Source organism: Apiospora marii (genome assembly GCF_038362585.1).
Source record: "Apiospora marii strain CBS 49790 chromosome Unknown utg000013l_segment0_segment0, whole genome shotgun sequence".
Taxonomy (NCBI): domain Eukaryota; kingdom Fungi; phylum Ascomycota; class Sordariomycetes; order Amphisphaeriales; family Apiosporaceae; genus Apiospora; species Apiospora marii.
In genome coordinates, this window is record NW_027117384.1 from 939,020 (window position 1) to 964,050 (window position 25,031).

Consider the following 25,031-nt stretch of genomic DNA (forward strand, 5'->3'; position numbering starts at 1 on the left):
TCTCAGATACACCCTCTCGCACCTACCCCGATCTTTACATTGAATAGACATCTGCATTGTGTCCATATCTTGCCTCGCGGCAGAATGGATTGGCCACACAACACGTTCCTTATAATTCAAAACCACCATGGCGTCTCCTCAAACTCTCGACGGGTTCCTTATACGTCAGGATGGAGGGCCTCGATACTCTTCTCTTGACCCCGTATGCGCTGTTTCACCACAATGGCACACGCAGACACGCACACGAAGCCTCTCATGGTCCTAATCTGGGCTGCATTTTGTTTTTCCTCATGCAATACACTTTCTGCTAGGAGTTCAGGGCGTTGAAGTGGAATCTTCGTCATATTTTGCCTGGTTTCTCTCCCACTCGCGCACGCTCATCACATGAAATGATCAATGGGTCGGCTTTGATGGAATGCATTTTCTTTTGCACACGGACGGGAATCATCACTCGAATGGGGATGGGGGTTTATCTGCATCAGGCGTTGATATTTTATCTTTTCTTCCTCTCCCATTCTGACACCCAAACCCCCCCTATTTTCCTTGCAGTCCTGACCATATCGCAATGAATGATATGCGAGCGGCCGGAATTTCCGCTCGCCACAGCGAGGAGATAGTCTCAATAAGGTAGTAATACAGATTGAGCGTAGCTTTTAGATACTTGATGGGTATTGAACTGTAATCTTCTTCTTGCGGTGACTCGCGTGACTCGACCGGACTTTGTATGCCAGAGCAACATCAGCCCATACCAGCGTAGAAACATCGCTAACACCGTGACCGCATGGGGGAGAAAGCAGGCTGACTATATATCACCCAAGTATGCGTCATTCTTTGTGGAGACAGTGTGATCTATGAGCCCAGTCTGCTCCTCCAGGGCTTTCTTTCCTTCGTCACCACTACCCACAGACATGTTCTCGCCATCGATGCATCACAGTTTGGATGACCTAGACCCGCCGCCAGTCTGATCTCCTCCCTTCATCTCCTTCTCGACCAGAGTCCAGGCGAACTCGGCCAGAGGGTACATGGCCTCGGCGTGGTTGCGAGCCTTCTCGCTGCTGGCCTGACGCGTGGCGACGCGGGCCGCGATGCCCTGGCAGATGGCCGAGAGGCGGAACACGCTGAAGGCGACGGCCCAGTTCATCTCGGGGCGCGGGTCCCAGCCCGCGGTGGCGGCGTACCACTCCATGAGCTCGGCGGGGGCTGGCAGGCCCGGGGTGCGGCCGGGGAGGAAAGCCTCGCTCGAGCCGGCGTGGCGCATCGCACTATTGCTGCCGCCGCCGCTGGGGTCGCCCGACGCGATGTAGAAGGGGTGCATGATGTTGGCCAGGTCCGACAGCGGGTGCCCGACCGTGCTCATCTCCCAGTCCAGGATGCCGATGACGCGCGGCTCGGTGCGGTGGAAGACCAGGTTGTCGATCTTGTAGTCGCCGTGGATCAGAGTTCCGCGGTCGCGAGGCTGGCTTGTCGTCTTGTCGCCGCCGCTAAAGAAGGCCAGCAGCTCGTCAAAGTGCGGGAGCTGGCCCACGGGCTTCTGCGTGTCGGCGTCGACGGCGCGGGCCTGCGCCTCGCAGATCTGCCGCCAGGTCGCGAGCTGGCGGTCGTAGAAGCCCGCGCTCTTACCGTAGGTCTCGAGCCCGACGTCGGCGGGCCGGACGCGGTGCAGGCGCGCCAGGGTGTCGACGGCGCTCTTCCAGAGGGCGCGGCGCTCGGCCGGGGACGACGCGTCGGGCATGGCCGGGTCCTCGAAGATGCGGCCGTCGAGGAACTCCATGATGTAAAAGGGCGTGCCGACGACCGACGCGTCCTCGCAGAGGCAGTACGTCCGCGGCGTCGGCACGTCCGTCGGGCCCAGCGCCGCCAGGATCCGGTGCTCGCGCTCCACCTTGTGCGCGGCCTTCGACAGCAGCTTTCCCGGCGGCTTCTTGCGCAGGACGTAGCGTTGGCGGTCGGGCGAGGTGAGCTGGTAGGTCGGGTTCGACTGGCCGAAGCCGAACTACAGAGGCGAAAGAAGAAGAAGAATGTCAGTCGACAGCGATAGCGACAGCGAAGATCCGCGTTTGTTTACCTGCTTCACGTCCAGCGGGACCTTGATCTCGGGCACATGTTTGCTGATGTACTTCTCGAGCGCCTCGACGTCGATGGGGTGGCGCACACGACCGGCCATCGTGAGTGTCTCTTTTGTAGATTGATTGATGGATGGATGGATGGGGAGCGAACGGTAGGCCCAATAAAACGGAACACGGACAAGTCAATTACTGGATCACGCTATCATGACAGTACGCAAGAGACGATACAAATGTCCAGGTTGTGAGACAGCTTGCCCGCCCATGACTGGGATTTGAAGTCGACAATTCAAGGGGATAAGACCTGTACTACACCCTCAGCAAGCCTGAAGTTGTTGTGCCGAGGTAAGTGCTTACCCTGCACGTTTGCTGGCCGGCTACCGCTTGAGTCTTCTTTCGTTACTAAAGCCGGGGATCTTCAGTTCCCCAGTTTTGCGGGGGCGGGGTTGGTGTCCTCTAGCGGCAGACTTACAGAGCCGCTTGTCGCTACAAGCTAGGTACTTTCTTACTGTCTTGTATACTACATGTAGGTAGGTATGCATTAATATGTATATCAAGCCAGTGTTAGATAAGGGGCGACGGGACGATGTTGGGAACTTTCAAGTATAAAGGGTATATACACATATATCTTCTATTTTGGTAAATGCAACCATTCCGGCCAAGCTAACTCCCCAAGACTTTGACTCCTTTTTTTCTTCAGCTAGGATACGTGCACAAAGCCTCGCTTCTTCACGTTTTGGCTCTCATCAGCATCGTCCCAGGTCTCATCGACATAGTTCTTGACGCTCTGGTCTTGCAGCTGCATGCCCACAACCTTGAGAGCAGCAATGTTGTACCCCATCTCGTCCTTTTGTCGCTTGAGGGCTCTCCTGAGGTTCGCCCGTATCGTGTCGAGCATCACCCGCATGAGCCGGGTCGCTACTATTTGGCTGTGATGAGTCTTGAGCATGAAGAACAAGATGCGGCAGGTCAGAGGAATGTTCATCGACTGCATGGCGAAGATGTTCAGGAAGGTGAAGAGCATCTCGACCGAGGAGAAAGGGAGGACCAGTAACGCATCATGCAGTGATGATGCCTTGATGCGCTGTAGCACCGACATGACATGCTCCTCGGCGCTGATGCCGCCCAGCGCCATGAAAAGGGGGTCGCGTTGCGGCGGCGCGGCATTGGGGTTGGCCTCCTTCGCCTGTTCCCAGTCTTTGATGACATGCAAGTCCGCAAAACCCAGCTCGAGGGCTTCGACGATACGCTCACCGGCCATCAGTGTTTCCACCGTCTGCTTGCCGGCGGCTGCCACCTCGGCGTTCTCGTCTTCGTTGTCCGGGTCGCGCTCGAGCGAGGTCGTGAGCGTGCTTTCGTACAGCTCTTCGATTTCCTTTTCACGCTCTTCTTCGAGGAAGATCTGCTCGTCTGTCTCGTTCCAGACACGGATACTCTTGTCGTGACTGGCACTGACGATGAAGTTGCCACTGTGACTGACCGCCAGAGCCCAAATTTCGCCATGATGGCCATCTATCCGTTGGATTTGCTCAAACTTGTCGCCATCCCAGTATTTAATGGTGCGGTCTTTGCTGGCACTGAAGAAGTGGTGGCCGTTACCGTCCTGGTTGTGTTGAACAAAGCCAACTTGGAGGATACTGTCCTGGTGGGCAAACAGGGCCTTGTGGCAGTCTCCGAAGTCGAGGCCCCAGATGCGGACATTCTTGTCGGCAGAGCAAGTGACAATCAGCTTGCTGTCGTAGGATATATCCATGTTCAAGACCGGCAGCTTGTGGCCGTAGAGGTTGAGATACAGCTTGAGCGAGTCTACGAAGAAAACCTTGACCGTGCTATCCAACAGGGCCACAGCGAGGTACTTCGCATCTGGCGAAAACTTGAGACTGAGAATATCGTCCGCAACCTTCAGAGTACGTGACTGGACCAGCTTTAAGCGGGGGGTCGTCCGTGTTGTTCCGAGAACCTCTTCTTGCACAATCTGGAAGTTCCAGAACTTGGCTGTCTTGTCCGCGCTGCCTGACACCATGGATCGGCCATCGGGATGCACTTGTAGTGACCAAATGGAACCATCATGTGCAGAGACTTCGTCGAGCAGTGCCGCTGATGCGACGTCGAACAGTTCGAGCTTTCCTTCCTTCGTACCCACAACCACAACCTTGTCTCCCGGAAGAAACGCGCAACAGAGTGCGTAGCCACATTCGAATGTCCGGATACAGGACTGTGTCTTGACATTCCATACCTTGAGGCTGCCATTCGAGGCCGAGGCAAGCATCTTATCATCAGAACTCAGGTCTAAAGAGCGTATATCAGCGCGGTGTCCCGGCATCTCGACAGCGAGGGACCTGGTGTATTCGGGTGTCGCCTCCTCCTTTTTAGAGCTCTTTTCTTTGATAGCAATGTTGAACAGCTCCAGCTGGTTATTAGTTGTGCCGACCAGTAATTGAAGTCCATTCTGCCCACGGTTGTCGGCCCAGTCGACAGACCTCACTTTGCCGCCGGTTCGAACAATAAGATGCTGTGCGAAGGCCTCTGTTACCGAAGCCTTGCTGACATCCTCTTCGTCACCGTCCACCTCCATATCCTCATCTTGAGCGCCGGTCTTGGCTGCCAGCTTCTCTCTTCTTCTCCTCTTCTTTCGGGCCAGGCTCTTCTTAATCTCCGCCTCCGACCGTATTCTCCAGATCTCCACAGCTTTCTCGGGTCCGTGAACGGCGAAGTAGTCGCGTCGGGGGTGGAAGATGATCTCCGTAGCTTTGTCTTTCCCGTTTCGGAACAGGGTGCCCCTGTCGTGGAGGAACTGGATGTTTTGGGGGACGTCGACTTGCTGCTGCGAAGCTGCCAACCCGGCCGTATCTAAAGCCCAGACCTTCAGTTCACCCGAGTTCCCGGCTGTAACGCAACCACTGTAATCCGGAGAGAGACCTAGAGCCCAGCATTCGCCATTTGTTTGGGCAATATGTGTTTCGATGCAATGCTGTGTCGACAAATCCCAAAGCTTGATCAAGGCATCCTTTCCGGTAGTAATCAAGAATCCTTCTGTGGCTCCCGACGACTCGTCAAGGACCATTGCCTGGTCCGCATCCTCGCCCTCGACCTCGGACTGAGGCTCCACGAACTGAAGGCCAGTGACTTGGTCCTTGTGTCCCCGAAGCTTGAATTGACCTACTTCAGCAACCAGATCCCAGATGATGACATCTGTGTCTCTGGAACCACTGGCCAAACGTACTCCGGTCTTGTCGAATGCGAGGATGGTGATGGCTGATCGGTGCCCATTGAAGCTGACAATGACGGTGGAAATCTTGCTATCCCATAGTCGAATGCTGCCGTCCTCGTAACCCACAGCGTACAAGTCCTTGTCGGTTTTGCTTTGCGCAAGGGCTGTGACCTGTGCTGAGCAGTTCTCGTCCCGCCAGCGGCTCAGGAGCTCGCCTTTCTTAATGTCCCATGTGAGAACCTCCTCGTTCGCGGCCGCGACGGCCTGGCCGGCGCTAGTATTCGAGCGACCACTCGGCGTCCATAATATGTTCGAGGTCGACGAGGTGACGAGACCAAAGGATTTGGAATGCTCGTATTTGCTGCGCGATAGAGGTTAAGGGTTAGAAAGAGCCCCGTGTGCAAGCCGTGCAAATTGCAGAACTTACAGATAGGATTTGACCATGGTGACAGTGCTGATCCCCAATACTAGAACATTTGCGCGTGTAAGTGGAGGGTCGAGTTTCGAGCGGTTTGCGCATTGGAACTTTTTTCAGAAATCTTGCGATAAGAAACTCTTATCGGGGCGCAGCACACGGACCCAGAGAGCAACGAACCCCACCCGACCGAGCAAAGCATCGACGTAAACTCCTAGGCAAGGAGGTAAGAGACAAGAGCAACCCGACGACCTGCTTCTGCCCCACTAAGGACTAGGTAAGGCCAATCCAGCTCTACCTACCTGTTGGAAGCCGACGACATCGTCTCTGTCGCTGTCGCTACCCCCCCAATCTCCCCCCCCCCCCCAGCATCTAGGAACCTATTTGCAGAAACGCCGCCAAGATGCTTCTGCTTGACTACCAGAACGTTCTGATCCAGTCCGTTTTAACGGAGAGGTTCTCTGGGTAAGCCTAACCGTACATCGTGTCCAATCCGTCTGTCGCATGTCCCCCTAATCCCAGCTCTAGAGCACCGCCCGCCTCCATCGACCAGACTGTATCCGACTTCGACGGCGTCACCTTCCATATTTCCACCCCCGAAACCAAGACGAAGATCGTCGTTTCCATAAACATTCGATGTTTCAAGGAGCTGGTCCAGTACGGCGCCGAGCAGGTGCTGCAGCGCGAGTACGAGCAGTATGTCATCCCGCCTGAGATCGGGTACGACTTCTCCATCCTGGTCGACCTGGAGAACCTGCCCGCAGAAAAGGGTAAGAAAAGCAGCAACTCCGTCCACATGATGAACAAATGGGATTGACTGGCGATGCAGAGGAGCGAGACGAATTGATCAAGGAAGGTCTCGCTGATGAAGCGGAACGCCATGGCTGCACCGTTCGAGCATGCCTACGAGGAATACTACAAACTCAAGGAAGCCGCTTCCCAGTACACATCCGAAGAAGCTCCTCAGGGCGTGCGAGAGGGTGGGGACGTCATGGCCATTCATTACCGCGAAGAGGAAGCTATCTACGTCAAGGCCAGCCACGACCGTGTAACTGTCATCTTCAGCACCGTTTTCCGCGAGGAAACGGATCGCATATTCGGCAAAGTCTTCATTCAGGAGTTCGTGGACGCTCGTCGGAGAGCCATCCAGAATGCGCCCCAGGTGCTGTTCAGGAACGACCCCCCTCTGGAGCTGCAAGGCGTTCCAGGTGTTCAGGCCAGCACCAGCGGAGAGGTCGGATATGTGACGTTTGGTAAGCTGGACGCCTCTCAATATGACTCTGAAGTATACTAACAGCTTTCAGTCTTGTTCCCTCGTCACTTGACCCCTCAGCGGATGCCCGATGTCATCTCCCACATCCAAACGTTCCGAGACTACTTCCACTACCACATCAAAGCCTCCAAGGTACAATTTACTTCTGCCAGAATTTGAATTCCTTAGTTTGTCATGTGCTAATAATACCCTGCAGGCATATATTCACTCGCGTATGAGACGGAGAACCGCCGACTTCCTGCAAGGTATGTTGATATGTTTCGAACGTACAGGGCCTAGTGAAGCTAACCAGCATAGTTCTCCGACGAGCTCGACCAGAGAACGAGGAAAAGGAGCGCAAGACGGCAAGTGGACGTACATTCAAGGTCCAGGGTTAGGCAGGAGATACAGCAGACTATTCGGCCGAGCCGTTGGGCATCGACCTTTAAGCAATTGGGAACAGTGCAATAAGCCAAGCTACTACATGATTAATCCAGTTACTTATGACCTTCCATCTAGACGGAATTGACCCTCTCGTACTGGTGCTTTGCGTTGAAAAAGCCGTTGTTTAGCATGGATAGTAACACATGCACGGGAAAGCAATCAGTGACCAAACTGAACATGAACTTTGGCTTTTCAATGATGGCAGTATATTATCTCATGAAATATGTAATGCCTCAATTACCATCTGTTAAACAGTAGTGGTTTATCCAGGGGATTTGGATGGCTTAGGTAATGATAAATTGCGCTCGTTCTCTCTCAAGAGCGACTTCGTCCGCCACCAAGCAGCCCAGCCACGCGCCACAGCCTTTCCTGTCCACTAAACTTTTTCGCGCCTAGCGGCCCCGGCGTTGACCAGAGCTTCCAAATTCTCGACGCATCTCATCGCGACCTAGGCAAGAACAACGTCGTCGCGATCCTACATCATCAATACCTGGCGCCAATCAGAGCTTCAGTCATCACTATTTACCATTTGGAAAAGGTCATGACCGACGGCGGCTAAGCTGATATCAAAATGTCGGACGCTGACTTCGAGACCATTAGAAAGCTCCAGGCAGAGCGCAATGCCACTGCCGCAGCTAAGAACGGTTCGCGAACCTTCGACCCATCCAATCAGCGATCCGACAACACGTCCACCAAGGCCAGTTTGACGGAATCCTTCGACACCGACCTGTACTCTCGTGATGGCGGCGACAAGTTTGCGGGCTACCTCACCTCCCTCCCCGCCGATGGCGATGAGGACATGCAAGATGTCGACGCCGACAACTCGCGGCGCTTAGTCGGCCAATACACAGCGACCAAGTCCCAGATCGAGGAGTTCGCACACGGAGATGGCGTCGAAGAAGATGACCCCTTTGCCGGGCGCGGGGAGAAGAGCACCAGAATCGTCGACCGCGAGACCGACTATCAAAAGCGCCGCTTTGATCGCACTCTGACCCCTACCCGTGCCGATCCCTTCGCCGCAAACCGCCAAGCCGGTGCTACCGAGGAGGGCGACAGCTACCGCGAGATTATGGAACGGAGAGAGATTGAGAGGGAGGAGGAGCGGGTGAGGCAAGCCATCCAAGCGAGGCGTGAAGCCGGCGAAGCAAACGGTGAGGAACACCAGGCCACTCTACAAGACGGCAACAAGGAAAACGCCGAGGCAGGCTCAACCGACGTCGCTTCGACCCGCAAGCGCAAGAAGAGATGGGATGTGTCTTCCACCGCTGTCGACGAAGCTACGCCCGAGGCCGCAGACGGCAAAGCGAAGCGGTCCAGGTGGGACCAGGCCCCGGCTTTATCCGCCCCTGGTGCCGCCGATGCTTCCAAAAAGCGTTCGCGATGGGATCAGGCGCCCTCTGCCACACCGATGGGCAACAGTGGACTGGTTACTCCCATGCACCCTTCTCAAGCCGGTGCTGCCACACCTTCGTTCGGTACCGACATAGCTGGGCCCAATGCTGCCATCAGCGACGAAGAGCTCGATGCCCTACTTCCCGGTGAAGCTGAGGGCTACAAGGTTCTTGAGCCACCACCGGGATACGCCCCGACTCGGGCTCCCACCCACCGTGTTGCTGCTACGCCTCTGCCCTCTAACTACGGCGGATTTATGATGCAAGAGCCGGAGAGTGGTAGACTGGGACAGAACCAGATCCCCAAGGAGATCCCCGGAGTTGGCGATCTGCAGTTCTTCAAGCCCGAAGACATGGCCTACTTTGGCAAGCTGACGGACGGGTCTGACGAAAATGCCCTGAGTGTGGAGGAGTTGAAGGAGCGGAAGATCATGAGACTGCTCCTGAAAGTCAAGAACGGTACACCTCCTATGCGTAAGACTGCTCTAAGACAACTCACCGACAATGCGCGACAGTTTGGTGCGGGACCTCTGTTCAACCAGATTCTGCCACTCCTCATGGAGAAGACCCTCGAAGACCAAGAGCGGCATTTGCTTGTCAAGGTTATCGACCGCATATTGTACAAACTGGATGACATGGTCCGCCCCTATGTCCACAAGATTCTTGTGGTTATCGAGCCCCTTCTTATTGATCAGGACTACTATGCTAGGGTGGAGGGTCGCGAAATTATCTCCAACCTGAGTAAGGCAGCCGGTCTCGCCACCATGATCAGCACGATGAGGCCAGATATCGATCACGTCGATGAGTATGTGCGGAACACTACTGCACGAGCGTTCGCAGTGGTAGCGTCAGCGCTCGGTATCCCCGCTCTCCTGCCATTCCTTAGAGCAGTCTGTCGCAGTAAGAAATCATGGCAAGCCAGACATACTGGTGTCAAGATCGTACAGCAGATTCCCATCCTGATGGGCTGTGCGGTCCTCCCCCATCTCAAGGGACTCGTGGACTGCATTGGCCCTAACCTGAACGATGAGCAGACCAAGGTCCGCACAGTGACCAGTTTGGCAATTGCCGCTCTGGCCGAGGCATCGAACCCCTACGGTATCGAGAGCTTCGACGATATCCTCAACCCCCTTTGGACTGGTGCTCGAAAACAGCGAGGCAAGGGTCTCGCTGGTTTCCTCAAGGCCGTTGGTTTCATCATTCCTCTCATGGACGAGGACTACGCCAACTACTACACCAGTCAAATCATGGAGATTCTGCTGAGAGAGTTTTCGTCGCCAGATGAGGAGATGAAGAAGGTGGTTTTGAAGGTTGTCTCGCAGTGCGCTGGTACTGAAGGTGTCACGGCGGGCTATCTCAAGGAGCACGTGCTGGATGAGTTCTTCAAGAGCTTCTGGGTGCGCCGTATGGCACTGGACAAGCGAAACTACAGACAAGTGGTCGAGACGACAGTGGACATCGGCCAGAAGGTCGGCGTGAGCGAAATTATTGAGCGTATCGTGGTGAACCTCAAAGACGAGAGCGAGGCTTACCGCAAGATGACGGTCGAGACTGTCGAAAAGGTTGTTGCCGGCCTGGGGTCTGCCGACATTGGCGAGCGATTAGAAGAGCGCCTGATTGACGGTATCCTCCACTCCTTCCAGGAGCAAAGCGTCGAGGACATCATCATGCTCAACGGTTTCGGTACCGTCGTCAACTCGCTAGGCACTCGATGCAAGCCTTATCTGCCACAGATTGTCAGTACGATCCTTTGGCGACTCAACAACAAGTCGGCTACGGTGCGACAACAAGCAGCCGATTTGATTTCCCGGATTGCCATGGTGATGAAGCAATGCGGCGAGGATGCCTTGATGGGCAAGCTGGGTGTTGTTCTCTACGAATATCTCGGTGAAGAGTACCCGGAGGTCCTGGGAAGTATCCTGGGCGCCTTGCGATCTATTGTCACGGTGGTTGGTATCAGCCAGATGCAACCACCCATCAAGGACTTGCTTCCTCGCCTGACCCCTATCCTACGAAATCGACACGAAAAGGTACAAGAAAACACCATTGACCTGGTTGGCCGTATTGCCGATCGTGGTCCCGAAAGTGTCAACGCCCGTGAGTGGATGCGTATCTGCTTCGAGTTGCTGGACATGCTGAAGGCACATAAGAAGGGCATTCGCCGAGCGGCCAACAACACCTTCGGTTTCATCGCCAAGGCCATCGGTCCCCAGGACGTCTTGGCCACATTACTCAACAACCTCCGGGTGCAAGAGCGTCAATCGCGAGTGTGCACGGCCGTAGCTATTGGCATCGTGGCCGAGACTTGCGCGCCCTTTACCGTTCTGCCTGCCCTGATGAACGAGTACCGTGTGCCTGAGCTGAACGTGCAGAACGGTGTGCTCAAATCCCTATCCTTCCTCTTCGAGTACATTGGCGAGATGGCCAAGGACTATGTCTACGCCGTCACGCCCCTGCTCGAGGACGCCCTCATCGATCGCGATCAGGTGCATCGGCAGACGGCCGCCTCTGTCGTGAAACACATTGCCCTGGGCGTGGTCGGCCTCGGCTGCGAGGACGCCATGGTGCATCTGCTCAACCTGCTCTACCCCAACTTGTTTGAGACGAGCCCGCACGTCATCGACCGCATCGTCGAGGCCATCGAGGCCATCCGCATGGCCGTGGGCCCCGGCCTCGTCATGAACTACGTCTGGGCCGGCCTCTTCCACCCCGCGCGCAAGGTGCGCCAGCCCTACTGGCGCCTGTACAACGACGCGTACGTGCAGGCGGCCGATGCCATGATCCCCTATTACCCCAACCTGAGCGAGGAGGGGATCGATAGGCACGAATTGGCCATCGTCCTGTAATAGACAGGGCAGCGGGCGGGTGATGATACCTTATTATACATATCAGCGGTTGTGTAAGTGCATGGTAATGACCTCACGTGTTGGAGGAAGGGGGAAAGGCACGTTCGGAGGGTAGGATAGGCGGGGTTAGGATAGATAACGGGAGATCCTGATTCCGATTGATTGCGAATGGAGTTTTATTCACTTTACCCCCTGGGTGTTCAATGGGCTAGCATGGGAAAGTCGTGTCATTATTGTATTGTACAGCTACCGATTTAGAAAAAAGGGGACAAGCAGTAGTAGCCTCGAGGATCTATAGCGGTTCATGGGCAAATTGTATTACAGCATATACATACATGACTTGGGTACATGATATCACCGTGTTCTATTCCTACCACCGCATGCGCGTACTTCATGCTTTCCTTTCGCCCCTTTTCATGTTCTTCTTACCTATCACGCAGGACATGTTATATGCACGACGGGCTGCTGCTGCTGGGAGTCAGGTTCTGTGTTTGGGGTTGAGCCTTTGCATGTTGTTTGTATGTTTCTCTCTCTCATGCCCTCCGATATGGAAAAGCTCACAAGTTGCCATCGTCACGACATATACCCGGGTTTAACAAAACAAACGAGGAGCAGCGGAAAGGGGCCGCCAGCCGATGCATGTAGAGCAATTACTCTTTAACCAACCCTTCATATATGGTTAGCACATTGCCCTTGTTTATATGGATATATATGTAAGGGACCAGTCAGTTTCTCATCTCAGAGCTATTCCTTGCTTTGTGTACAGTTTTCATTCCTCGTCTCGTTCTTCTTCTTCTTCTTTCCCCGTGCTACAATAGTATACAAGTCTCCGAAGTAGAATGACACGGCCCGGTGCATCCCGTTCATCTATCCCCATGCCATACATAGACCATGGACACATGCGAGAAGTGACAACAGCCCTCGTAGCGATGTTGATGGCAAAAGCTCGTTTCCGAAAGAGTACAACTAAGAGCCGCAGCATTAGAATCCAAGACCCTGGCTTGGAACCAGCGAACCAGATGTGGAAATTGTTTTGTCTTCATTCACTTATTGCTTTTGGGTCTCTTCTTCTTACTGTATCACCCTACCTTTTCCTCCCCGTGGACCATACTTCCCTCGAGTCTCGATCGGTCTTTTCTAATCCAAATGTCTCGGGGTAGAGGCGGATGACAAAAACATGTCGACAAGGGAACGGGCATATCTGATATGGAAAGCAAGGAAAACAGTCTACCTGATGAACGTTATTTGTTCTCTGTTCCCGTGTCTTACTTGCCACATCACCGAAGCGGGAAAATTTTGCTAACCTGTTCTTTCTCAAATGCAGTCGGTCTCAGAGGAATCACCTCACTCCATACACAAAACACATACGGACGGACACACAAGAGAGACTGAAGAAAGCATTGAGAGAACTCGGGAACATTTCCCTTTCACCTCCCCCCTAGTGACACAGCATGGGCATCTACTTATTCTCCTATCTGACCATGTGGCTCAAAGTTCTTCTTCTTCAAGTGAAGACAACCAGGGCCCTCGACCATCATTGCCGCCCTAAACATGTCTCTCGCAATGCCGCTTTCTGGTGTCAACTCGAAGCGTAAGGCGGCTTCCCGTCTTGTACCACACATAGGAACATATCCGACGTCACGGGTTACACAGCGCTGTATAGATATGACGTTAGGGCAACACATAGGGCCTTGGAAAAGACCAGGCTGGCGTCGATGGTCACTTGCGAAGCCAAGGGGGCATCTAGTTGTCCATAGGGCCTGCTTTAGTTGGACAACATAAGAGCTACCTACATTACAGTGTGGGAGGACAAGGCAGCATGTTCTGGGAAACCAAAAGGGTCGCGCTGTGCGCCGCTGTACTCGCTTCACACACACACGCACACGTAGTTCCAGCTAGGCCTTCTAGAAGACTTCGCTGCCCCGGGGCACTCTCTGGTAGACGATGATCCCAATTCGAGGTGCATGTGAAGACGTGATGCGAGGCAGGGTTTCGTTTTCTGTCAGAACCGGGCAAGCGAGTCTCGGGACAACCAAACCTAGGAAGAAGCCCTTCGTATCCCATCTTTGTCCGTCTTCTCGCATTGATCAGCGTGTTGCTCTCCCGGCCAAACCCCAGAGGGCCACGCGAGCTGCCCTGAAGATCTCTGCGCAGCCGGACCCGAGCGGCTCAAACGTTGACTCTCAAGGAGGCAAAGATGGTCGGGAAAAAGCCACAACGTGTTTCCAAAGTGCTGGGAACACTGCCAAACCCCAAGACCCCTCATGGTCCTGCCCGTCTCTGTTTCGTCCATTCTTTTGGCCCATTAATTCCACAGCGGCGGAACAGCACCATTCATACGTGTGCTGATCAAACCCCGGGATTTCTCTCCAAGCACCAAGCCTCCTCCTCCATGACCACGACGGGTGGATTGGCGTGGCATAAAGGACCAACGGCCTCGTCAGCCCATTACCACAACTGTTTCGGCCTCGCCGGTCCTTTGGTCTAATTGGCAAATCTCCGCGCCTGCTCTTTGTACTTCCCACTGTCATGCTCCTTCCTACGGGTACGAGATGGGCGTCCCCCTTTTCCCGCACCCCTACCCTACCCTGGGATGCAGGGCTGCTTTAAGCAGCGCCGTATGTAAGTATGCATTGTGACAATGTCCACCGCATCGGTCCCTACCTGCCTCTGGCACGCACGACCTTGACAGGGCAGACGCAGAGAGGTACATGAGAGACGAGAAAAGGTACATTGGTTTTCTCTCGACCCAGGACTCGAGATCGTCGGTGTGGAACCGCCATCCCAGCGTGTGTACGTGTGTCTGGCATCTGTGTTTGTGTTACTTGGCTTCGGTACTTCCCTTTCCTCCATCCCCTCACGTGTAGAGACGGTAGCACCCAGCTTATGGACACCATGAGCAGGCGGCGGCATGCAATAAGCTTCGGTACGGGTCCCCTACGATACTCGACTGGGACATGATCGGCAGTCTTGCATGACAAAGACAAGGAGGTGTGTGCTAAGACGACAGTAAAGTCCCGGTATCTAACGCATCAACCGGGGTGTCCTCATTCGGGCCATTGGCTACAGAAGACACCTAGCAACTGGCGGTGAGGTACTTTTGTGTGTGTGAGGGTGAGGGCGAGGGCGAGGGTGCGATGGTGCAATGGTGCAATTCTTGTTCATTGCGCGGTTGGGAAGACTAGAGACAGTGAGTGTCGAGGGAGATTGCGGTACTGTGTATGGATGAGGGGAGAATGTGGGAAAAGCGGAACCCGTTTGCGGGAAAATTTAGTAAAGGCAAAAAAAAGGAAGGAAAAGAACCAAAAAAAAAAAAAAAAACATTGTCCCCGCCTGTAGATAGCCCGATGGCTTGGCCCAGCAAAGGACTTACTCGAACGAGACGAAACCGAATGAACGACACGCGGCCTTTCCCCACGTTTTCGGGGAAAGAGAGATATTGTCTAGATGACTAGAATCGACTGATTGGGACAAAGCAGCAAAATGCACACATACATATCCACAAAAGCACGATCCAGTGTAATTCGTGGATCGCCAGTCAGGTGTTCCTCTCAGCTGCTGGGTGATTGATGGTGATACCTATGTAGTAGTAGATTCTGTGCAGTACAGAATGGCACGTCCGTTGATTGACTGAGGCTTGGCCATGCCATGCCATGCCAGCTAGCAGGCGGGGAAAGCACAGCGGGCAGTGGCAAAATATGATATGTGTATCTCTGGGGATGCCGCCATCTTGATAGGCCGTTGCTACGAGATGGGTTGCATCTTGTCTAGCTGCAGAATGCCACACATCTTAAGCATAGATTGGACAGCTGTCAGCCTCGTTAGCTTGGTGAGGTTGGCCGGACTTTAGAGGGGGAAGGGGATAGTTGCATTCCGCGTGTCGTGATAGGATAGGAGGTGGCGGAAGTAGAGGGGTACTGATGGCAGAGTAGTACACCTGTACTGTACATGCATCAAAACGATGCCTTAGCACTGGTTGTCTGTTTGTCTGTAAGTAACGAGCATGGCTTCCGGCCTGTGCAACTGACTCCGACTGTTGCAAGGGAAAGGGAGGCAAGATTCCCATGTGCGGCTGGGATGGCATTTGCGCCAAACCCCATCTCGCAGTATCGCATCGCGTCGCACTGCAGAGACCGGACCCTCAAACCGGTTTTTGGTGCCATCATGAATCAGCCGTCAGGAGGTTAGTGGCATGCCTATTTACATCAATCGCGTAGTGTGTGGCATGTATCTCCCATACTGCATGTATGCATCTAGTAGTACTACCCGTGAACTGAACTGAATCGAATGCTGGCAAATGAGAAGTACAAACGGGCGGGTTACGTACCGACTTACGCAAACTAGAGAGTCGTGAAGCGCAAGGAGATAGAGGATACGGCAGGTGGGTAACCGGGACCGTAGGCGTCTTTGGTTCATCGACTGTGCTGTTGCTCCTGTAAGTAGAGGAGAGGGGGAAAAAATACTGTACGAATTGGCGTCTGTTTCTCACTGTGAGAAAGTGCAGTCCAGTGCAGTGTACCTTTCCCCCCTGGCGGCTTTTTTTTTTTTTTTTTCTCTCTCTTTTTTTTTCGAGTGATCGGATTGGGCAACTAAAGTCTTAGCGCAGACTCGCAGGGATCTGGGATTGAGACCAAAGCTGGGGAGCCCCCTTGATGAGAGATGGCATCTCACCACACGAATAAGCCAGCAAATTAGACGGCGGAGTTCGACTGGAACACCTACGTCATTTTCGTCTTCTTGCTTACCACCTCCATCATTTTGACGACAACCCTCAAGATATAGGGACGGCAGCCAAAATGCGCAGGGCTTTCTCTCATCAGGGAGAGGGGCGGTCGCAGCTACTGTAGCGATACCGGACAACTCCTTTTAACATCAATATCTTTATCCAATATATGCACCAGGACAGAGGCGAGTAAATTGGGCCATCCAGCCAGTGTTTCCACATAACCACGCGTTGCTTCCTGGGGGGGTGCCAGATAGTTGATAGTCGCTTCGCGGTTCTGGTGTTTGTTTCTCTGGAAGGCTGAACAGTCAATGTATTTTCGGGGCTTCGAGGTTGTACCTTGGCAGAGCCCTCAGGTTATGGTCCTTGGCTCTGGGATTCCGCGGTTGGTAGCGGCTGGTAGCGTGCGCTAAGCAGAGCTGCTAGTACCGCTACAGGACTCGAGATCCAATCCTCCAAGTCAGTTCCTCGGGGCGCGCATCCAAGGGTCGCCCCTTCTCCCGTACCTACCTAGTCTTTTTACTTATCGCCGCGCCCGCCAGGCACCCTGTCATGTGTGCATGGTACTCCCGTCTAGCAACCGGGCGGCTGACAGGATGGTGTGAGTTCTAAGCTTCGAAACTACCCTTATGTCATAACAACCCAGAAATAGGGACGAACCTGTTCATGCGTTTCAACTGGTATGCCGCCGGTCCAGTAGTCAACTGTATAGCCTCACTCTAAAAATACCTATTTTGGGGGTGGAAGCCGTCAGCTTTCGTTTGTGGCCTGTGTTTTGGGTGTCTGTGTGTGCGTGTCAGGAGCCGGCGCAGGCGCAGGCGCAGGCGCAGGCAAGAGGAGACAGAGAGAGGGGGGGAGGTGGCAAAAAAAATAATAATCGCAAAACACTCCAATGCTGCCCAGCCTGTGTGTAAATTGATGCAGTCGACCTGGCAATTACCAGTGACGCATATGCGCATGCGCGGGTTGTCCGCTTACTGTGTGTGTGTGTGTGCGAGATGCGGTTTGCGACCTTCCAATTGGATTCCAGCCTAGCCGTGTTGAAACCTAGTCGAACACATCAGGAAGGACCCTGGATCTCGTGGATGCGCGCCGATATAGGAGAACCAATTATTCGATGGAATTAATTACTCTAATCAGGAGCCATGGCCCCTGCGAGCTTGGCTTTTCCAATGGGCGTCGGTGGGCCAAAAAGAGAGCCTGCCACTTTTCAAGCTTCAGCATCCTTGCTGACATACGACGTCATTCCAATCGGGCCACTCTGTCGTCATTGGTCGAAGCGTCTGCCCTTTCCCTCCATACCGTCGTACTAAGGCAGGGATGTAGCTAATATCAAAGCCCATCGTGTGTCGTTGCTCCGTATTGCATCTGATTACTGTTTCATCATGAGCAATGCAGTGCTATCTATTTATTCTTCGTTGTTTTTAATTCTGTCCAGTTTCGCGATTTGGGCAGAGAGCGCAGCGGGTGGGTTTCCGTCGTGTTCGTAGATGGGTCGCTTACAAGCTGAATGCCTGATAGATCTGAGAGAAGTGATGACAGTATGCTGTATCGCGAACTGCACCGTATACGATTGGTTCAATGGACCTACTCCGTACATGTCCTGGCTAGAATAGCTAGATCAGCCCCGTAGTTTACTTTACATCCACAGTACCGTACGGTTGGGCTCCGACCAAAACTCCCCTCTCCGCCCCGCTAGTTATTGGTACTTACTGTACCTCTCGACATCAGCAGTAGACCCTCACCTCGCAGTAGGTAGTAGCCAGTACCTATGTGAATAGTTAGCATGGATGCGAGGAAGTCCTACAGTATCATGAGTAGTAGAAGTCGCCCCCGGAACTGGCCCGTCTCGCCGTCTGGTATCTCTCGTCTGATGCCACCACAACTAACGAGGCTCGTCGGCCGGTGATGTCTATGTACGTAGCAGGGCTTGGGTCTTGTTCGCTTACCTGAACGCCGCCCCAACGAGATGCAGTAGGATAACAGGGAGGAATGCAGCGTTCTCTCCACACATTGTGACCTGCTTACAGTATGTAGTATGTGGTTGCCCTACTTATTCTACAAATGTACATGCTGATATAGAGCTTATCGAATGGGGTTTTCCTATTCCTGACCAGTCGGAACGTCCCAAAGAAAACAAAAGCACCGTGACACCCAAAACATGAGAAAAAGAATGGGGCCCTTTAAGTGGACGTCTGCGAGAGGAATCCCAACCCCAATCGCATAGGTTGCGAGGTTGCGTGTGACACCGACGCGGCGTTGCGGCCCTTCCAATTAGGTTGTTCGGAGCGCCCAGTCAAAAGGAGAGGCTTCCCAGAGGTCAAAAAGCCTCCCGAGTCCGGCTTGTTCCACCCCGTCCCATTGGCTGGGTGCGCCAGTGCTGGGCGGGGAATGGCCCGAGTAGAGGGGGCTGCCCTTCCATCGCGGGTTTTTTCTTCTCTCTAGGTCACTACCAGCGGCATGAATGTACCTCGCTCTCCCCTGCCCTGGCCACCGCCGTTTTGATATGGCTGAATCCATATGGGTTCGTTACCGGCGGGCGCTGTCTTTCCTCGTGCCCCTTTGGGCCAAATCATCTTTTCGTCTTTTTCGCTGCTGCTCGACGTTGCTACCGTTCTGTCATCTAATGCGCGAGGCCTTGTCCAGTGGAGTTGCCTCTCATCTCATGTAATGCGACCACACAAGCTGCCACTGGATCTAATGACCACCCCCGTTTAAGTGTCAGCACAGAAGCGAATCCCTGGAGATGAAGGGTTCGCGCGTTTTTTTTTTTTTTTTCTTCTTCTTCTCTTCTTGCTTGCTTTCACGATACTTGTTTCTTGTCATTGTGCTCCATCTTGGCTTGTGATAGCAATGGCGCAAAATATGGAACACGATTTCTGAATAACAAAAAAAAAAAAAAAAAAAAAAACACGACGTGTTTGTTAGCTGCAAGCCGTCTGTCTGCATCCCCTCTCGGTGACTTATAGCCGTATAGCTGTGTACGCGTGCCATGGGGAACGGGAGTAGCGTCCAAAGAAGGCAAAGATCGCACCTCGTCAACATTGTATAGTCGTTCAAGCATCATCAGAAAGTGTAGACATGTATTAGTAGTTGTCGTCGCAGCACTTGCAGGCTTGGCGGCCATTCTCCCATTTGCGATCTGCGACGTTTAGCCATCCATGGCGGGGCAACCCCCCGGTTGCGACAGCCATCTGCGGTTGTCGGTTGGGTTGAGCGAGAGAGGAAGGCACCAAACATCGGAATTTGCATGTGCCTTTCTCCCTTCTCAATGGAAATGGGGTTTGCGATGGTGGACCGTTTCCCTATTTTCATGCGAATTAGTAGGGACTAGACGGGGATTCCGTTTGGGTTGGATGGGTGAATGGGACGGTACATTGGCAGCAGCACCCTGATGGGCAAACCGCCCATGGTTCGGCTGTCGTTCAATCAATTCAGCCAGACTTCCCCCATGACAGGAAGCGTCGTAATCGACCCAGACTTGAAACACGCTCAGCATGGCGTGCTGTCACTGCATCCCGTTTTCTGGTCTCCGCACGCTGATCGGTCCTAAACGGGGCGGGGAGAGGTGGCCGACGACTGCAGGTGTACCTCACCTCTGTGTGTCTGTCTAGACATGGTGTGGATGGTAAGGTGATACCTACACATACCTACCCTAGCTGGGCATGCCACCGATAGCAATCTAACCGACAGTATGCATGTACACTGCCCTTCGCCTATGGAGGGCAATAAGTCATGTTGCTTGTAAACATTTTGAGAAACACCAACCGGTATCACCTATTCGTATAGTACCTAGGCAATAGAAAAACCACTATAAATATGGATAGAAAGATACATCCATTACTCACGCTCCCTGCTGGCACTAAAACGGAACCGTCGACCCCCAAGCAAGCTTGGCCTTTTTGGCAGTTGATGGTTGGTTCGCCCACTGGCCTGTCCGGAGCTGTGTGAGTAGGTAGGTAGTCTCGTAGTGCTAGGGTGAAGTAGGGTGAAGCTCGGTAACGGTGTTATCCGTTTTCCACCCCCGTTTTTCTCTTCTGGTATCCGCTGCAGCCTGCATGTAACATCCGCCGCGTGTCTGCGCAGCTCGTGATACTTTTAGTTAGTTACTGGATACATTGGTATAGCAATTGGGGAGAAAAGCCAACGAGTGAGGGTTTGAAGTTGTTGTCTTTTTTTCTTTCACGACTAGCATGGCTTGGCCTGAACTCCGCTACTAACAAGTGCGGCGGCAGGTAGGGATGCCGCGCCGATCCCATGTACGGATATCGCACAGGCTTTTGTCCACTCACAGCCTCCGGCGGGCTGTTTCTGTCGCTTCGCGGGCGGGCCACGGACACAATATCCCCTTTTGGACTTCCGCGCAAAGTTAGAAGTCTCCTCCTATACACGGCGGCATCGCATCGCGTAATGATATCACGAGGGACTCCTAGACGATCGTCGAGCTTTGTTTGTTGCATGTAAATGGTTCCATTGGATTAGATAGATTACAGGGCAGTAGCGAGTGTAAGTTTCTTCATCATACGACGCCGTCTCTGGCGTCGGTGATTAGAAGTGCTCTGCCATAGGGGGGTATATGCATAGCATGGTGTGTAATAGTACAGGTCGTGTCTCCTCTCCGCATGTCTTTTCCCATCGTGAAAATCTTCTGCTGGTAACCCAGCGACAATGTCTCTCGCTCGATGATGTCCCCCCCCAAGTTGTAACGAATGCGTCAGTAGTTGAATCCCCCTCCCACAAGCGCCTCCGCCGCTGTAAGTCTTGCCGTGCCGGTACTCCCCCAATAAATATCATCCCTAAACGCCGGTTTTGAGGGTATCTCAGAAAGACACATGGTCCTCGTAAATGTAAACCAGAAATCCCAGATGTGTGGCCAGACATCTTCCGGCCATAAGCGACAGACGCGAAATGTAATAATAACACAAAGAGTCTCCAGAGACAAGCCAGTATACATCTATAAGGCCCACCCCCTAGACTCCCAAAACCCCATGAAACCGCTTCTCGGTATAGAACGTCGGAATATCGAAATGTATCGCCTGGTGATCGCGTCGCGCAAGGAATTCCGTGGTTGCTTTTTGCTTTTTGCCTCATCCTCGGGCATGAAGTGAAGACGTCCGGGGCCACTCGCTTCCTCCTCCTCTTGCTCTCTCCTGGCCCCACCCAAAAAATAAACGGTCATAACAACCGGCAATCTCTAAGCCAATTGGATATGAATGACAGGGGTATCAATATCGGTATCAATGCTGTAAAGAAACCAAACCAAAAATCACATGAGATGGTGCAAAAGCCAGCCCATGAAAAAAGGAAGGTTGTTGTTGTTGGTGTTGTTGTTTAGTCCGAATCGTGATGATCTTCCGAACCAGCATCGGATTTCGCATCGCCCTTGTGCACCTTACGATGGCGTCGCAAGTTTGATACAACTGAGAAATGCCTTCCGCATCCTTCGACTTCGCAGCAGAAAGCTATTCACCCGTCTCGTTAGTTATGGCCACACAAACACATAAGAATTGGTTAAGTTCGACGTACGCTTTTCGCCAGTATGGCTATACATGTGTGTTTGGAGCGAGCTGGGGCGGGTGAAACGCTTGTCGCAAACCTTGCACTTGTGCTTTTTTTGTGTGCTGGAGGAGACCTTGGAGCTGAACTGGCCCATCATCGACTGGGGTGCTGGCGGAGGCTGGGTCATCAGGTTAGGTCGAGGTAACGTCCGCGACGTTACTGACTCGATGTCGGAACCAGCGGTCGAATAGTCGCTCACCGATGAATCGATAGACCCAGCGTAGTAGCTGTTATTGCTGTAGTTGCTGGCCGAGGATATCGAGGAGCTGGTGGAGTGGGTGGAGGGGAAGCCATAGGAGTCCGTGGATCCGCGGCCCCGGTTGGCGGGAGGGTAGATGGCTCTGGGTGTCTCTTGGCTCATGGCGAGCATGCCCTGTCCAGCATCCAGAGCGTCCGCAAAACTTCGGCGGTCATCCTGCTGCATTCCTCTGTGGTCAAAGTCAACTAAAGAGTTCCGGTGAGAGCGGCACGCGTCGTCAGGGCCGAGGTCCGACGTGGAGATTGAGGGTACTGACGATTGTGAATACCTTCGGGTGTCAGATTCCGGTGCCAGGGCAAATGTTGACCGTATCGGCGCAGGCGCGTAACCCGAGATCCCGCCGTCATAGGGGCTCGGCGACGCGGCATATGTGGCATGGACGGGAGAGGCCGAGGTGGCGGTGGCGTACGAGGGCTCGCCGTACGCAGCAGACGTTGTCTGCATTCGGTTGAGGCTTAGAAGATCTTGGGGCATATTGAGTAAGTCCTGTTGTCCATAGACGTCCGCCATGAGAGTGTTGCTACCTGCTGATGATGCCGTCACCGGGATGCTCCCGTAGGGAGCCATCGACGAACTGGTATTCGGGTTGGGCCTCGCAGCATGCTGCTTCGAGAGGCTGTCGAGTCCACCCAGGCTGTGCAGGCCTTGGGTGTACATGCCCTGGCCGCCATGCTGAGGCGGCGAGGCCGAAGCCCAGGGGTTGGTGAAGTGCGGGGGGTTCGAGTATGAAGACATGTGGTCGAAGTTGAGAGCAGCACCAAATCGTTGTTGATTGTCAAGTGTCATAGTCATCTTTGACCGGACTGGCGATACAGCAACAACAACGCAAGGTCGGAAGAGGTAGGTGCTATCCCACGCCCGTATGATCCGACTATAACGACGACAGACAAAAGAGTTTCCAACGTAAAAAGTATATGATCAGCCGCGGGCGTCCCAAGGGCGATTGTATAAAAAGAATAATCGTATCACCCTGCCGAAAAGGTGTGACTTGTCTTTCAAGATCCGGTGAAGGAGATCCCTCTACCAAGTCGTGGAGGCGGGATCAGCGAGCCTTAAGTGTGTTTGGCAGGAGTCTGAAGACGCATGGGGGCAGGGGGCCTTGGATGGTTGGACGAGCAAAAGGTACAAGCCAGATGCTAGTCGGTACTTGGAAGTGTTCCCCCCAAATTCGCTGAAGCTTAATATTGCTTTCCAGTCAGCGGGACATGTGGAGACGCTCCTAGGCGTGTGGTGTCCAGTGACGACGTGGAACAGGTGTGATCGACAACACAATGTCCCGTCTTAAAGGAGGCCGAGGTTACTAGGTCGCGCGGTACTAGGAGGGTAGTCCTGTGTTCAAGAGATCGAACCAGGGCTGAAATATGGGCAAAGATGGTGTCCAATTTGACGGCAGCCGTTTGGGACCTCGACTGGTCATGAGCATGTGGAGCTCCTGTGGCTCGTTTCAAGACCGAAGAGTCAAAGATCAGCAGTGGTCACAGATCTGGGGGAGATAAGTCGAACAATGGCCGAGACTAGAAGGATGAAGACTGCGTAATGTTGGTAGTAGATCCCAAAGTCCACAAATCGGCCGTGGTGTGTGCTCTGGGGGGACGTCGTGGTATCCCGAGATGGTCTTGTATATGTATGTTGTTGGCCCGTCTGGGTGCTTGGGATGGGTGATGTGTATAGTGTTGACGATAGGGAGGAAAGGAGAGGAGAAGCAGGCTTTCTACATATATTCCGCCGCCAGCCAGCTAAGCTATGCGTGAGTGAGCCATGAAAGTGCCCCTACGTAACTGGGAGCCCGTCCTGTAGGCTAAGCTCGCCCACGAAAGAGGCAATGAGCAGGGGCCAGAGTGAGTACCGACCAGGTCGAAAAAAAAGTTGGGTATCAGGGTCTTTCTAACCCGAAGTGTCGATATCTGAGCCAGTAGGAGAGCGAGAGCCAGCAACGCGGCAAGGATGGTGGGCGTGCTGGAGGTGGGAGGAAAAAAGCAGTGTTGATATTACTGTATACGGCAAAGCGACGGATATCCTGGTATATAGTGTGTATAAGCAGCGTCGAATACTGTACTGCTGTGACCAGGCGGCCTAGCGCGACGAGGAGGAGGAGAAAAAGTGAACGGTGGGCTACGACTAGGGTGACGACTGGATAAGTCGAGGTAAGAGGTAGGGATGTAAGGCTATGTACGGTTAATGCCCCTGCCGTTCAACGCACCCAAACCGCATCAGAAAGTGCTAAAGTGGAGCGCATAGGGGTTCTCTTTTGTTGTCTTTTGAGGTCTTCCGTTACACGCACGCACGCCCGCACGCAACGCACATACACTCGTACCCAAGTAGAGAGAAAGCTGATAGAGATGGAGACAGAGAGGAGAAGGAGAAGAAGGAGTCGATGGGTACGTATGTAGTAGAGTATGTACAATTAGGTAAAGAACGAGGGGAGACTAGCCTATCTGGGATTCTCAGACAGCTTTGAATGGGATGAGAATTGAAGAGGTACCTACTGGTCTTATCGTATTGTCAAGTTGCAAGAGCAGTACATACCTACTACGGTTTGTCTCTTCCAGGGCGTTTTTGCTTTTTAGGCGACGCCACTGATGCGGGAGTCGAAGCTGGCAAAAGACGCCTCTCCATGCAGGGTCTGAAAAGGCACGGAACACGATTGTTTCTTCTACGACGGGCGCACATTCTATCAGCGTCCCAGCAACGACAAAGTACTCCCGGCGCGAAAGATTGATTTAAAAAAAAAAAAAAAAAAAGTCAACCAAGGGGAGGGGGAAAAAGAAAACCGAAAAAGAGTTCAATGGCTGCAACGTTGTGACTAGCTTCGGCGGTATCTTTACTACCCGACTGATGGTACGACACAGCGCCTTCCACTTACACGTC

At 53.4% G+C, this 25,031-nt stretch overlaps 6 protein-coding genes across 6 annotated transcripts; 3 read left to right on the forward strand and 3 right to left on the reverse strand.

Annotated features, from left to right (window-relative positions):
* Window positions 1-928: 928 nt before the first annotated feature.
* Window positions 929-2,164, reverse strand: PG985_015435 (phosphotransferase enzyme family protein; the record flags this gene model as incomplete). Its single annotated transcript, XM_066835201.1, has 2 exons — window positions 929-1,993; window positions 2,066-2,164. 2 exons carry the CDS (start codon window positions 2,162-2,164, stop codon window positions 929-931), a joined length of 1,164 nt encoding a protein of 387 aa, XP_066676404.1.
* A 599-nt stretch (window positions 2,165-2,763) lies between these two features.
* PG985_015436 (WD40-repeat-containing domain protein) lies at window positions 2,764-5,718 on the reverse strand (the record flags this gene model as incomplete). Its single annotated transcript, XM_066835202.1, has 2 exons — window positions 2,764-5,635; window positions 5,702-5,718. 2 exons carry the CDS (start codon window positions 5,716-5,718, stop codon window positions 2,764-2,766), a joined length of 2,889 nt encoding a protein of 962 aa, XP_066676405.1.
* A 374-nt stretch (window positions 5,719-6,092) lies between these two features.
* On the forward strand, window positions 6,093-6,506 carry PG985_015437 (uncharacterized protein; the record flags this gene model as incomplete). The annotated part of the gene is made up of 2 exons (XM_066835203.1): window positions 6,093-6,154; window positions 6,218-6,506. 2 exons carry the CDS (start codon window positions 6,093-6,095, stop codon window positions 6,504-6,506), a joined length of 351 nt encoding a protein of 116 aa, XP_066676406.1.
* A 63-nt stretch (window positions 6,507-6,569) lies between these two features.
* Window positions 6,570-7,339, forward strand: PG985_015438 (ARP2/3 complex 34 kDa subunit; the record flags this gene model as incomplete). Its single annotated transcript, XM_066835204.1, has 4 exons — window positions 6,570-6,942; window positions 6,994-7,094; window positions 7,159-7,207; window positions 7,260-7,339. 4 exons carry the CDS (start codon window positions 6,570-6,572, stop codon window positions 7,337-7,339), a joined length of 603 nt encoding a protein of 200 aa, XP_066676407.1.
* A 617-nt stretch (window positions 7,340-7,956) lies between these two features.
* On the forward strand, window positions 7,957-11,622 carry PG985_015439 (uncharacterized protein; the record flags this gene model as incomplete). Its single annotated transcript, XM_066835205.1, has 1 exon — window positions 7,957-11,622. The coding sequence occupies one exon, from the start codon at window positions 7,957-7,959 to the stop codon at window positions 11,620-11,622; it is 3,666 nt and encodes a 1,221-aa protein (XP_066676408.1).
* Window positions 11,623-21,676: 10,054 nt separating this feature from the next.
* PG985_015440 (uncharacterized protein) lies at window positions 21,677-22,955 on the reverse strand (the record flags this gene model as incomplete). Its single annotated transcript, XM_066835206.1, has 2 exons — window positions 21,677-21,807; window positions 21,872-22,955. 2 exons carry the CDS (start codon window positions 22,953-22,955, stop codon window positions 21,677-21,679), a joined length of 1,215 nt encoding a protein of 404 aa, XP_066676409.1.
* Window positions 22,956-25,031: the final 2,076 nt, after the last annotated feature.